General features: G+C 42.6%; 2 protein-coding genes across 3 annotated transcripts in view; both read right to left on the bottom strand.

Annotated features, from left to right (window-relative positions):
- Znf512 (zinc finger protein 512) overlaps positions 1 to 6901 on the bottom strand; it is a 32565-nt gene extending 25664 nt beyond the window's left edge. For both annotated transcript variants that reach the window (XM_076832689.2, XM_076832691.2), the window contains exons 1-2: positions 6807 to 6901; positions 6221 to 6279 (exon numbers count right to left, since the gene is read on the bottom strand). In XM_076832689.2, the coding sequence (XP_076688804.1) occupies positions 6221 to 6279; positions 6807 to 6836 (89 nt within the window). In that variant the 5' untranslated portion in view covers positions 6837 to 6901. The remainder of the gene's footprint in view (positions 1 to 6220; positions 6280 to 6806) is intronic.
- Positions 6902 to 7410: 509 nt separating this feature from the next.
- Spata31h1 (SPATA31 subfamily H member 1) overlaps positions 7411 to 13994 on the bottom strand; it is a 40685-nt gene continuing 34101 nt past the window's right edge. The window contains exons 9-11 of the mRNA XM_077105233.1: positions 8812 to 13811; positions 8426 to 8739; positions 7411 to 8377 (exon numbers count right to left, since the gene is read on the bottom strand). Of these exons, the coding sequence (XP_076961348.1) occupies positions 7411 to 8377; positions 8426 to 8739; positions 8812 to 13811 (6281 nt within the window). The remainder of the gene's footprint in view (positions 8378 to 8425; positions 8740 to 8811; positions 13812 to 13994) is intronic.

Below are 13994 nucleotides of genomic sequence, written 5' to 3'. Positions count from 1 at the left end.
AAGAAGAGCAAAGTAAAACAAAGAAGGAAAGATGAAAAATCGATGGACTAGACAATGGAAATTGACAATAGGGAAAATCTGGTTCTTTGAAATGATCATAAAATTGAGAATCCTATAGCTAGACTGATCAAATTTTTAAAAAAAGATACCATAAGTAATATCAGAAATTGAAGAGGTTATTATGACATATCATATGAACATTAAAGTACTGAGAATAATTCGAATAACTCTTTGCCAATAAATTAAACTGACATTAAAAAAAAAAGAACAAACTGGAAATCTGAATAGCCCTACAGCTATTAAACTGAAATTGTCAAATTCTCCAAAAAAAAACCCTCAAGGATCAGATTATTTCATGTTGAAACATACTGTAATAAGGTTACAAAAAGGAAAAAAAATCAAAAGGAAAAAAGTAAAACTGTCCACACTTTCAGATTATGTGACTGTTTACAAAGAAAAATACCAGGAATCTGCAAATAATTACTAGAATAAAGGGACTTAGCAGGGCTGGGGATATAGCTCAGCTGGTAGAGTGCTTGCCTCATATGCACAGGGCCCTGGGTTCAATACCCAGCACCACAAAAAAAGGGGGGGGAGGGGAATTTAGCAAGTGGCAAGATACAAAGCTAGATACAATAGTCAATTATTAAGTGGGGCACAGTGGCACAGGCCTGTAATCCCAGCAACTCAGGAGGCTGAGGTAGGAGGATCACAAATGCAAAGTCAGCTTCAGCAACTAGGCAAGACCCTCAACAACAAAAAGGGCTGGGGATATAGCTTCATAGTAAAGTGCTCCTGGGTTCAATACCCAGTAACAAAGGGGGAGAAAAGGAAAGGAAAAAAAAAAAAAAGTCAATTATTATATATTAGTAACAAGCAACTAGAAAGTGACGTAAAAATGATACCATTTACGATAACATAAAATACTAACAAATCTAACAAAAGACATCCAAAGGCTTTTACTATGAAAACTACAATACATTGCTAAGAGTGTTAAGAAAACCTAAATGAATGGCAAAGTACCTCATGCTCATAAATAAGAAAAATGTTAAAATGGCATTTTCCTCAAATGAATCTATAGATCCAATATAATACCAATCAATACTCAACATGTTTCTTTTTATAGATACTGGCAACTTGATTCTAGAATTTATATAAAAATGTAAAAAAGCTAGAATAACTAAAATTATTTTTTTAAATGCCAAAAGAGATAAGACTTGCCTTATCTAATTTCAAGACTTAACTCTAAACATTAACAGAACATAATAAGAACTATCCAGAAACAGACCTATACAGATACATGTTCAACTGATTTTTTTTTTTTTTTTTTTTTCCTTTTAGGTTCTGGAGACTGATCCCAGGGCCTCTCAAATGCCAGGCAAGCACTCTACCAATGCACTATAATCCCTAGCTCTATGCAACTGAATTTTTACGTATGTGTGTGGTGTAGCTAGACCTTTTTAAAAAAATTTTTTTGAAAGAGGTTCTTGATAAGTTGCCCAGGCTGGACTCAAACTTGTGATCCTACTGCCTCAGTCTCCCAAGAAGCTGGAATTACAGGTGTGCACCATCATGCCCGGCTTCAAGTGATTTTGATAAAGGTATCAAAGCAATTCAATAAGGAAAGTCTTTTCAACAGTTGTTAAATATACTAATGTAAAAATATTGACATTGACCCTCACCACACACCACACACAAAAATTAACTCTAGAAGACCTATGTATAAAAACCTACAAAACTTCTAGAAGATAGGAGAAAATCTTTGCAATTAGGGGAAGCAAGGTTTCTTAAAGAGAATAAAAAAGCAAGAAACATAAATGAACAATTTTTTTTTCTTTTTTTTTTTTTGGTACTGGGACTTGAACTCAGGGGCATTTAACCACTGAGACACATCCCCAACCCTTTTTACTTATTATTTCTCACTAAGTTGCTTAGGGCCTCACTAAGTTGCTGAGGCTAGCCTAGAACTTACAATCCTCCTGCCTCAGCCTCCTGAGTGGCTGGGATTACAGGCGAATACTACCATGCCTGGCAAATGAAACAATTTTTTAATGATACTTTAAAATTTTTGTCTTTCAAATGACATCGCTCAGAGAATGAAAAACAAACCAGATTTTGTTTGTCAAGACATATTTATTAGACAAAGGAATTATATTCAGTATAGATTTTTTTAAATATTAAAACAAAGACAACCCCATTTTTTAAAAATGGGTAAAAGATGTAAATACTTTACAAAAGAAGATAAACAAATGACCAACAAGAACATGAGAAGATGCTCAACATCATTTAAAATGAATAAAAAACAAAAATTAAAATCACATCACTATACAACTATTAAATTAGCTAAAATTAAAAGGATCAACTCTTATGTTACTGGTATGAATGTAAATGATACTATTTTGCATAGGCAGTTTCATAAAAAGATAAACATACTCTGCCACATAATCCAGTCAACCTAGGATGGGAGATACTATATTATGTACTAATCAAGTAAAACGGAAATATTTGTCCATATAAGACTCATATAAGATGGGCATGACAACGCAAGCCTACAATCCCAGTGATTTGGGAGGCTGAGGCAGGAGGATCTCAAGTTCAGACAGCCTCAGCAACTTAGCAAGGCCCCAGCAATTTAGTAAGACCCTGTCTCAAATTAAGAAGTAAAAACAAGCTGGGGATGTGGCTCAGTGGTTAAGCAACCCTGGGTTCAATTCCTGGCACAAGAAAAAGAGAGAGAGAGAGAGAGAAAGAGAATCACTATGTGATTTCATTTTATAAAATTCTAGAATATGTAAACCACTGTACATAAACAGAAAATAGGACTGTAATGCCTGAGGATGGGAGAGGAGAAAGAAATGGACTGCAAAGGGAAACAAAAAAAAAAACTTTGGGGTTAGATAGAAAGGTTTGTTATCTTGATTACAATGATGGTTTCAGAGATGCATTTTATAAACAAACTGATTGTAAGGTAGTATTCATTTATTTGTAAGGATTAGACCTAGAGTCTGCCACACACTAGGTAAATGTTCTACCACCAAGATATTCCCCCCAGCTCACAGTGTACACTTTGAATAAGTACAGTCTATTTTATATCAATTATACTTCAAATGGAAATTGGCAGTCCTTTAGGGCTGAAACCCACCATCCTAAACAATGGGATCAATCACTACTCAATAAAGACTTGATTGTACCAACCAGCCATTAACAGTCAAGTCCCATGTGACTACTCTCAGAAAACGTACTCTATACAAGTTTCTTTTTTTTAGAGACAGAGAGAGAGAGTTTTAACACTCATTTTTTAGTTTTCGGCAGACACAACATCTTTGTTTGTATGTGGTGCTGAGGATCGAACCCGGGCCGCACACATGCCAGGTGAGCACGATACCGCTTGAGCCACATCCCCAGCCCCATCTATACAAGTTTCTTAGTGTAAGACACAGAAATACATATATCTCTTCTCATGAATAAGCATGAACACAGTAAAAGATACAGAGATGATCATATGATCATCTTGATTAATATACTGGAGATTAAGTCATGATGGCTAGGGAATCCCTGTCTCTAAGTCTGTCTTTTGTTTGTAAAGGACTCAACAAAAACCATTAAATATTTTATACTATCAATTCAGAACATTTGACCATTTGTTGAAACCAGATTAATCTCAAACTTCCCTTTCCATAAACATAACAAGAAAAAGCTTTGTTATGATATAATGGCTATCATAATTATGGTGATTTTATAATTTATCACCAATGTGGCAAGTCTCTGCTTCTAATTACAAAGATGAAAAGTTAAGCCAATTTTCAACCCTTTTCTGATCTATAAGAATTTTTAAGACCTTCTAGTTCATTCTTCTAAATGTAAATATTTAGATTTTACTAAAAAAAAAGTATTTTAGTTCATCCCAGTACTCTTTGTAGACTATTTATTTATTTATTTATTTATTTTTGGTACAGGGGGATTGAACCCGGGGCATTCAACCACTGAGCCACATCCCAGCCCTATTTTATCTAAAGTCAGGGTCTCACTGAGTTGCTTAGCACCTCGCTTCTGCTGGCTTTGAACTCATGATCCTCCTGCCTCAGCCTCCCGAGCCACTGAAATTACAGGCATGCGCCACTGCACCCAGTGTGCAGACTTCTTTAATTCTACAAAATCTTTATAAAGGCTGGTTTGCCAGGTGGTGCATGCCTATATTCTCAGCAATTCTGTAATTCCAGCAATTTGGGAGGCTAAGGCAGAAGGATCGCAAGTTTAAAGTCAGCCTCAGCAATTTAATAAGGCCCTAAGCAACGTGGCAAGGCCCTGTCTCAAAATAAAAAATAAAAAGGGTTGGAGATGTGGCTCAGTGGTTAAGTACCCCTGGGTTCAATCCAAAAAAATTAAATTAAAATAAAGGCTAATATTCTCTATGGTTTCATCCTCTACTCTTTTTTAGTCTCTTCTCACCTTTGTTTCTTCAAATTCACAATTTCTAAAGAAGCTAGTTAAATAAAGATTCCCACACCCTAATCCCAATGATTTGGATTCTGATTAATGGATGGCAGCCCATTCATGTTTATACTTTTTAAGAATCATCCTTGGGTGAACCAAGGTACACATTGAGAAATATTGCTTTAAACACATTCCCTAGAAGATCTCATGAATACTTATTTTGTAGAAGAAAATATGTTTTCAGTTAATTTTTATAGCGAATAATTCTCAATTTTTCATTTCAGACCAGCCCTTCACCTGAGGTCCAAATCCATTTATGTTTGTTCCAAATGTTGCTCCTCATTCAGAAATTCCCAGTTCAGTGGATTACTCCAACCTTCAGCTGTTTGTCAGTGCCAGAAACCCACAGACATCCTATCTTTCTTTCACTTAGCTCTAGCCTATATCATCATGTATATTTCCTATGTATTGTTCCCCACATATTCTTCATTCCTCTCTTTTGTTCCTAAAATAGCCTCTGAACCAGTTTTCCAACACACTTCCTAATCAATCTTACAAAAAGTTACCAGAGTGACCTTTCCCTTCCAGGATAAAAGTCCAACACCTGAGCATGCTGTTAAAAAAGGCTTGTTTTCAAGCTGGGCTCAGGAGGCTGAGGCAGGAGGATCTCCAGTTCAAAGCCAGCCTCAGCAAAAGCCTGCACTAAGCAACTCAGTAAGACCCTGTTTCTAAATAAAATACAAAATAGGACTGGGGATGTGGCTCAGTGGTCAAGCACCCCTGAGTTCAATCCCCGGTACCCTCCCCCCACCCCCCTCCCCCCAAAAAAAGACCTTTCATGATCTGGCTAACCTCTTTGAATGACCACTCTGCTAACCCCCATTCTCCATTCCAGTCATATAGAACACCTTGCTATCCCATTTACTTTTTACCTATTCAAATGTTGTTCTCTCTTCCGAAAAATCCTTTCTCCTGGCTAACTGCATCTTTCCTCCACTTTCAAGCCTATGCTTACAGATGATCTATTGTGGTTATTGCTCCCTTTCAGACTATCACTCCCTTTCCCTAACAGCTATATTAAATTCTCACTTTAAAATATTTAGTTATTACACCACATTTTGTTGGTTTTTTGCAAATCCCCTCTTTGGATTTCTACTTTTGTTTTCCATTTCTGTACATCTAAATACACAGCTGGCAAAAAGCAGGCGTTTAGTCAATGTTATCTGAATGAATTAATCCATCTAATGAGAGTCTCAAATTTTTTTCTTTTAACTATGAAAAACTTAGCACATTCAGCATACAAAATAATAAGCCAGCCTTGCAGCCAAATAGTTTGAAAATACAAGAATTTCTCCCAGCTGTATTTTCTCTTCTTTCCAAGATCATCAATGTATTTATGAGAACGAATTTCATGTGGGGAGAAATGCTGGACTACCACTGAATCATATGTTCTATTTTTATTATAATTTGTTCTTTTGGTTTGGTTTTTTTTTTTTTTTTTTTTTTTTTTTTTGCAAGCTGTTTTCCTCCACTACACTAGGTTTAGACCTGCACTGTCCAATTCAGTAGCCACTAGCTACAGGTGGCTATTTAAATTTGGTTAATTAAAATGTAATAAAAATTAAAATCCATTTGCTAGTTGCACTAGTTACACCTCAAGTGCTTAAAAGTCATACGTGGCTGGTGGCTACGATACTGGGCGGTGCGGATACAGGATATTTTCATCAATCCAATGGACAGCGCTGGCGACACAATTATAAAAAGACCTCAGAAAAACCCCACTTACTTCTTAGCTCCCACGATCCTGGTGCTCCTCTGCTGCTTAAAGGACGTGGGTCCCGGGGTCTAGCAAATCACAAGCACAGAGTGAGGGCTAGGGTCCTCTGGACCTCGACCACAAAGAGATGACTCCCCCTTGTGCCCAGAAGAAATGAGGCTCTCCCGGGGCAACTACCTCAAACGGAAAAAGGCAGCACTTTTCAGGAAAAGTATACCGTGCTCCCTTCCTACAACGCACAGGCGGGTGACAATACCTGCGCCTTCATCTTCCCCCATTCCCAAAGCTCTGTCCCAGGCAGAGGCTCTAAAAGCGAGGCGAAAAAAGGCGACAACGGCTATGGGAGGCATTGGGGGATGTAAAAGAAACAGAAACTAATGGCAATCTGGAGAGGAACTGAATCCAGGGAAGTGGGGAACAAGCAAAAAAAAGTGGGGAAAGAAGAGGGGGGCAGGTGGATCTGATCTAAAAGGGTGGGGCCTACGATGGGGTCTGATAAAAACCAACTCTGAGCACGGGACAAAAGCGAGGGGCCGCGTGCTCCTGGCTCGACAGCGCTCCCTCTAAAGCATCATGGTCACCCCAAGGAACTCACAGCGGGGACTGCACCGAGTCTGGAAGACATCACTCCCTCTCCACGCCTAACAATTTCACCCAAGGGCTCCGGCCAGACCAACGCCACTTCCGCTCTCCTCGCCTCTCCCGGATGTGGCCTCGGCGCCGCCTAGCCCGGTTCTGAACGTCTGCTTCCGCCTAGCAGCTTCCGAGGGGGCTGCGGCTGGAGAGTCACGTGACGTGCTCCCCCTCGGTTCCAGAGACCCCACCCCCCACTGCGGCGCGGGTCTGGGAGAACGCGAGCCGGGGGCTGGAGCGAGGGGGCAGGGTCTGGAGACCACCCGGCCCCGGGCCTCCCGCCCGGTGCTCAGTCCCTTTGCACGACAACACTTGTCCCAGCTTTCCGCACCCACCCCGGTCGTGGTCCTGTAGATGCACATGGAGATCAATTATTGCCCCTTTATTGATCTTAGAGAAATTACAGACTCATTATGTGTCCCCCTCCCCCAGGTAGAGAGATCAAGCAGCCCTTTCATTGCTGAGGGTGCAGGAATTGGAGGCAGTGGCTAAGCAGGAAAGAAGCCAGGAAAGGGTGAAAATTTAAGGAAGACGATTTATAACAGGGGCAGAGCTCTCCTCATCTACTAGCTTCGGGCCTCCAAACTCGTCTTGCTTTTGAAGTTCTCGTTTTGGTCTATGGGAGGCATGGCTGAGTAACTCTTGGAATCTTTAGACAAACTATGTCTGGGCCTCTCCTTAGGGGAGCTGTGCTTGAGCCTCTCCTTGGGGAGATTCTGATGGATTCCCTCAGTGTGGCTGCTGTGTCTCCTCTCAGAGTGGCTGCGGTGTCTCCTCCCAGAGTGACCGCGGTGTCTCCTCCCAGAGTGACCGCGGTGTCTTCTCTGAGAATGACTGCGGTGTCTCCTCTTGGAATGACGACGTTGACTTCTCTCAGAGGGACGGTGACAGGTCCTGTCAGTGGTTCTATGATCACTTCTCTCAGGGTGGCGATGCTGGCTCCTCTCAGAGGGCCTGTGTTGCCTCATCTCAAAGGGACTGTGATGGGTTCTCCCAGAAGGACTGTGTCCTCTTATCTCAGGGGGACTGCCAAAGGATATCTTAGAGAAATTACCACGGCTCCTCTCTGAGGGACTGCGACGACGGCTCCTCTCTGAGGGACTGTGACGACGGCTCCTCTCTGAGGGACTGCGACGAAGGCTCTTCTCTGAGGGACTGCGACGTCTCCTCTCTGAGGGACTGCGAGGGCTCCTCCCTGAGGGACTTCGACGGCTCCTCCCTGAGGGACTTCGACGGCTCCTCCTTGAGGGACTTCGACGGCTCCTCTCTGAGGGACTGCGACGTCTTCTCTCTGAGGGACTGCGAGGACTGCGACGGCTCCTCTCTGTGGCACTGCGATGGCTCCTCTCTGAGGGACTGCGACGGCTCCTCTCTGTGGGACTGCGATGGCTCCTCTCTGAGGGACTGCCACGGCTCCTCTCTGTGGCACTGCGATGGCTCCTCTCTGAGGGACTGCCACGGCTCCTCTCTGTGGCACTGCGATGGCTCCTCTCTGAGGGACTGCGATGGCTCCTCTTTGAGGGACTGCGAGGGCTCCTCTCTGTGGGACTGCGAAGTCTCCTCTCTGAGGGACTTCGACACCTCTTCTCTGAGGGACTGTGACGTTTTCTCTCTGAGGAACTGCGATGGCTTCTGGGTGAGGTACTTTGACGACTCCTCTCTGAGGTACTGCGACGGCTCCTCTCTGAGGTACTGGGATGACTCCTCTCTGAGGTACTGGGATGGCTCCTCTCTGAGGTACTGCGACGGCTCCTCTCTGAGGGAGTGCGATGACTCCTCTCTGAGGTACTTCGACCTCTCTCTAAGGAACTGTGATGTTTTCTCCCTGAGGGTCTGCGATGGCTCCTCTCTGAGGGTCTATGCTGCTTTCTCTCTGAAGGACTGCAAATGCTCCTCTCTGAGGGACTGGGACATACCACCTCTGAGGGACTGGGACATACCACCTCTGAGGGACTGGGACATACCACCTCTGAGGGACTGACATGGTTCTTCTCTGAGGGACTGTGAGGTGGCCTCTCTGAGGAGCTTTGATGACTCCCATCTAAGAGACTGTGACATCTCCTCTCTGGGGCATCGTGATGGCTCCTCTTCGAGGGACTGCGATGTGTCCCCTCTGAGAGTCCCTGATAGCTCCTCTCAGAGACACTGGAAAGGGTTCTGTCTGAAGGGCTGCGCTGGCTCTTCTCAGAGGCATTCCGCGGGGTTCTGTCCCCCTGGTGGCAGCTGGCCTCCTTGTGGGGGCCTTTCCCATTATGGTAACTGTGCGAGTTTCTCTTCACCTGAAGTCTGGTTTCGGATTTGAGCAAATTCTTCAACTTCTGACTGGAAATTTCATCTTTATGGAGGGTTTTCTTGGCACTGCTGCTGCTGTCATTTTGAACTACACCCAAAGTCTGCCTGAGAGTAGCAGTTTGTAAAGTGACCTCTCTTTGGGACACTATGGGCTTGGGCAGTTGGAGAGGTCTGGATTGGCAAGGGCTCTCTGTTTGTGGCTGTTGAACTGATTTGCTTTGGTTTGTGTCCTCCAACAATATGTCCTCCTTCTTAGTGCTTGGACTAGGTGGTCTTTGCTTGTCAACTGGTGTCCTGTCTCCTTTTTTATCTTTTGGTAAACAGTAGTCCCTGGCTTTTTGTTTCGAATCATAGCTTTTGCTTGACAACAAATCATCTGACCTGGTCCTGTCCTCAGGCTTCTGTCCAAAAGAAGCTATCATTCTGCATGCTGCTTGGAATGCCTGCTTGAGGCCCTGAAAGAGCAGTTGCAGGAACTTGGGCTGGGGGGATTTCTTAATTGGTCTTTTTAAGGAAGCAGAACTTGTACGAGCTACTACAGTCCTCTTTCTTTTTAAAGGGGCTGGGAATTCCTTAGAGGGACTCTGTATTGTGGTTCCACTGTTTGTGTTTGGTGTTCCTTTGTTGATTCTCTTCACTGGAAATTTTGAATCCCAGGATTTTTTGGTTCTCACTCGAGCCCACGTTTCATCCTGATAGCAGCTTACAGAGTCACTCTCTGACAGGGAGTGCACATGAGACAATTCATAATGCCCAAACTCTCCAATTTCTGTCTTTCCTACTAGACCAGGGCTACCCCATTGCCTTTGTTTGCTATAGACTTGTACAGGAGCAGGGGAGTGGAAAGCTCTAGACTGGAAATCTCTCGTGGGAGTAGGATTCTTAGAAACTGGAGTATAAATTTTAGCTTTCCTTTTTGATGGTGCTATAGGAGTATTTGGTGTCATGGGTCTGCTTCTTCCATGATACTTTGAAACCTGGGATCTTTTTCCAGTCCGCAACCTAAAGCCAAGATGCAACCGAATCTCACCATGGCCTTCAGGAGTACTTACAAGGTGGATCTGTGGATAGATAAGAAGATAAGGCCCAAAAGTGGTATGTATTTTATGACAGCAATTAAATCCTAAACATCGGCCACACTGTAGACAGATAGGGTATTTTAGGACAAGACCTGAAGCTAGAGGTGGAGGCACATTGGGGGGTATTTGACTCCTTAAGAGTTTTGCTGCTATTTTTAGCTGCAGTTCTTGTAGCAATTGAAACTGTTCTGAAAAGTCGGTCTTGACCGGAGAAAGATAACTTGGCTTGAAGGGGTGTTGGGACTTAAAAATTCTTCTCTGTGAATCACTCTGTGTGTTTTCACTCTCTTCCTGGGAAATAGGATCCTCCCTATTATAATATATCTTGATAGAAGACTCTGACTTTGCTAGGGCAGGTAGCTGGCCCTCGGCACATGAGATAGGCATATGCTGAGTGACTTCCTGGGATACATTACTGAGCTTTGAGTCTGTTTTCTTTGTGCCCAATCTGGTCCCAGAGTATTGCCGTATTATGGAAGCCGTGGAGCCACGTGTCCACATCCTTAGAGTCCCTCTTTGATCAGGACCGTGGCATAAAGTATGTCTCTGAATGTAACTTTTGACCACTGAAGGCTGTGAAATAGTACATGGACCATTCTCTAGCAGGCTCTGGGAAAATTCCATCAGTTCAGCTGGAACCCCAAATAAATTCTGAATAGACTTACAGATATCTGTAGTGGCTCTTTCTGCTAAACATATTCGAGAACAAAGCTTCTTTTCCATAGTCGTCCCCAAGACATTCCCTAGCATTAGCATAGCAGAGAGATATTTTCTAGGTAGTCGCTGCCTATTGACATGATTCTCCCAGACATTCTGTTGTCTGCCCAAGAAAGGCCGAGCAGAACCTCTTTGAGACCCTGATCTTCCCTGGAAAGTCCCAGATGGTGATCTCTGGCTTCGTGATGGATGTTGGGAATGGTTCTGGAGTGAGTCCTCTGACTTCTCCATCTGCTTCTTCTTAGTTATCTCCTTAGATGTGATATCCACTCCCACAGTCTCAGGATGTGGGGTTTCCACAATGTCCCCTGTATTATCAGAGGGTTCATTTTGAAGGTCCCAGAGAAGAGATGATGACTGCATCATAACAGAGTCAGAATAGGACCCTTCAGGCTGCAAAATATATGTCCCAAGGTTCTTCATATCCAAAGCTCTTGATACTTCTGAGATCCCAGAACCCCAAAGGCTTCCTAATTCAGATGTTTTGACAGAACTTGAAATGAGTGGGGTTGAAGAGCTGTTTAGGGACTCTAAGAAAAAATCACTTACTTGTGACTCTTCTTCTGACATTGATTCCTTAGAGTCCCAATTTTGATACATCTGTCCTTGATTCAAATCCTCAGATTTCATAACTTTAGGAGACTCTGTTTTTATCTCTGTGGATTTTGCAGGTGTCAACTTTTGCTCATGAGTCAATATTGTTGGTTCCTCAAATGGAGATGTTTGTTTTGAGGCTAATTCTGCAGACATCACTCGAATACTTGGCCTGGGAGTTAATTTTACAGGTTGTGCCAGTTCTTGAAGATATGACATTGGGACTAAATCCAAATAATCCATTACATAAATCTCTGATCCCCTGGCTACTCCTATTGTGCCTACAACCTGAGGAACTGGTCCTGGTGCTAATTCCTCAGATTTTACAATTTGATACAATGGCCCTGGGGTTAACACAGTCTTTTCCAAAATTTGATGTGTTGGCTCTGTGATTAATTCCTTATGTTTCATATTCTGTAACCATGGGCTTGAGGTCAACTCTGAAGATCTTACATCTTGATGTTTTGGAGTCAACTCAATATTTTCTGCCATTTGAGGTTTTGGCCCTGGTGTTGCCACAGACTCCGCAAGTTGAAGTGGTGGCCTAGGGGTCACTTTCACAGATTCAACAACTTTGGGGGGAGCTGCTGGCATCACCCCTACTGATTGAGCAACTTGAATCTGTGATATGACTTGATCCAGTGGTTTTGGACTAATCTTCTTACCTTTTATAATTTGACTCGGTGGTCCTGCTGGAGCTAACCATGAATTTTTCCTTCTTTGATTCTGTGACTTTGTTAGCCCAATTGATACCTTATCTTGCTGCCATGTCTCAGAGTTGAGCTCTATAGATTCTTCATGTCCCACAACTTGACTTTTTTGCTTTGGAGCCAACTTTAACGATTCCTCCATTTCCAGTGATGGCTTAGAGATCAGAGTTACAGATTCTGGGACTTTATCTCCTAACCCTAATGTTATTCCTAAAGATCCAACATGATGTTGTGACTTTGGGGTCAATTCCATAGGTTCCTCAGAAGTAAGCTCCACAGATTCAGGACCTTGAATGTATCCTAGCCATGGTGTCATCCCTGAAGCAGAATCTGGGACATGATATGATGGCTTTGGCAATGATATTTCAGTTTTTTCCCTTTGCATTCTTTTCTCAGAGATCATCCCCACAGGTTCTAAGGTTTGAGGATAGTGCTTTGGAGATTTCTCAGCATATCCAGTATTTTGACTTATTGTCTTTGGGGTTGTTCCAAGAAATTCTTTCCCTTGCAACCTTGCTTCACAGATCAACCCTATATCTTCTGTAGCATGATGCTTGAATTCTTGGATCATCCCTTCAGGTTCTATAACTTGCTGTAATGGTTTTATATATAACTCCCCCAAATCCTTAACTTGAGGCCATGATTGAGAGAGCATCCCCAGAGTTTCTGGGATTTGATAGTTTTTCTCTGAGGTTAATTTTAAGGATCTTGAGCCTTGATCCCTTAGCACCGAAGCCAGATCAACAGATTCTGGTACTTGAAGATCTAGCTGTAGAGGCATTTCTGAAAATTCTGTGGCTTTATCTGTTGGCTTTGAGGTCAATCCCACATATTTCTCCACAGTTTCTGTGTCTTTTTGTGCCAACTCTTGTGTCATTTCTGAAGATTCTGGGACTTGGTAAATTGATATTGAATTAAAATTCACAGTTGTAGGGACTTGCTGCTTTGGCTTTGGGATCATCTCTGAATCTGTTTTCAATCTGTTTACAATCTGTTTCCCTGGGCCAGAGATAACTTCAGAGGATTCTGTGGTTTGATCACTTCTTGGAGTTTGGTTACCAGATTTCTGTTTTTGAGGCATTGACTTTGGTGCTAATTCCACAGATTTTACAGTTTGCTGCAGAGACACTGAAGACAATTTCAGATGTTTTATACTTTGCAAATTTGGCTCTGGAGTAAACTCCAAAGTTTTCACATCTTGTTGCTGTGATTCAGGAAACAAATTTGAAAATTTGACACTAGCCAATGCTGGTCCTGTTAGAAACTCACTATTTGGTTTTGGTGTCAACATCACTGATTTTACACCTAAAGTCAACTCTTGACAGTCCATATCTTCATATTGCTGGGACCTTGGCCTCAGATTCACAGGTTTTACATTTTGAAAACCTGAGTTCGGTGTGAAGATCACAGATTTAACACATTGAGAACTGAGGCATGATGTCAACCCTAAAGAATTTACACTTTGAAGTTGTGGCCCTGGTTTCCACTCCAGAGATGTCATAGCCTGACAATATGGCTTTGGTGCAAACATACTGTGATGCTTGAGGTGTAAAGGCAACTTCTCAGAATTCATACCTTGAGGTTTTGACTCTGTGTTTAATTCCACAGATTTCACTCTTTGAAAACGTGGTTCTACCGCATTTACCCCATATTTCAAGTCCTGCAGCCCAGGGCCTGAAATCAATTTTACAGAATTCTCGCCAAAAGGCAATGACTGTTTACTCATCTCTGTAGACTGTACATCTGTATGCAGGTGTA

The sequence above is a fragment of the Callospermophilus lateralis genome, chromosome 14 (genome assembly GCF_048772815.1).
Source record: "Callospermophilus lateralis isolate mCalLat2 chromosome 14, mCalLat2.hap1, whole genome shotgun sequence".
Lineage (NCBI taxonomy): Eukaryota > Metazoa > Chordata > Mammalia > Rodentia > Sciuridae > Callospermophilus > Callospermophilus lateralis.
Note: the sequence above shows the minus strand (reverse complement) of the source record. Positions and strands in the feature narration are given on the sequence as shown.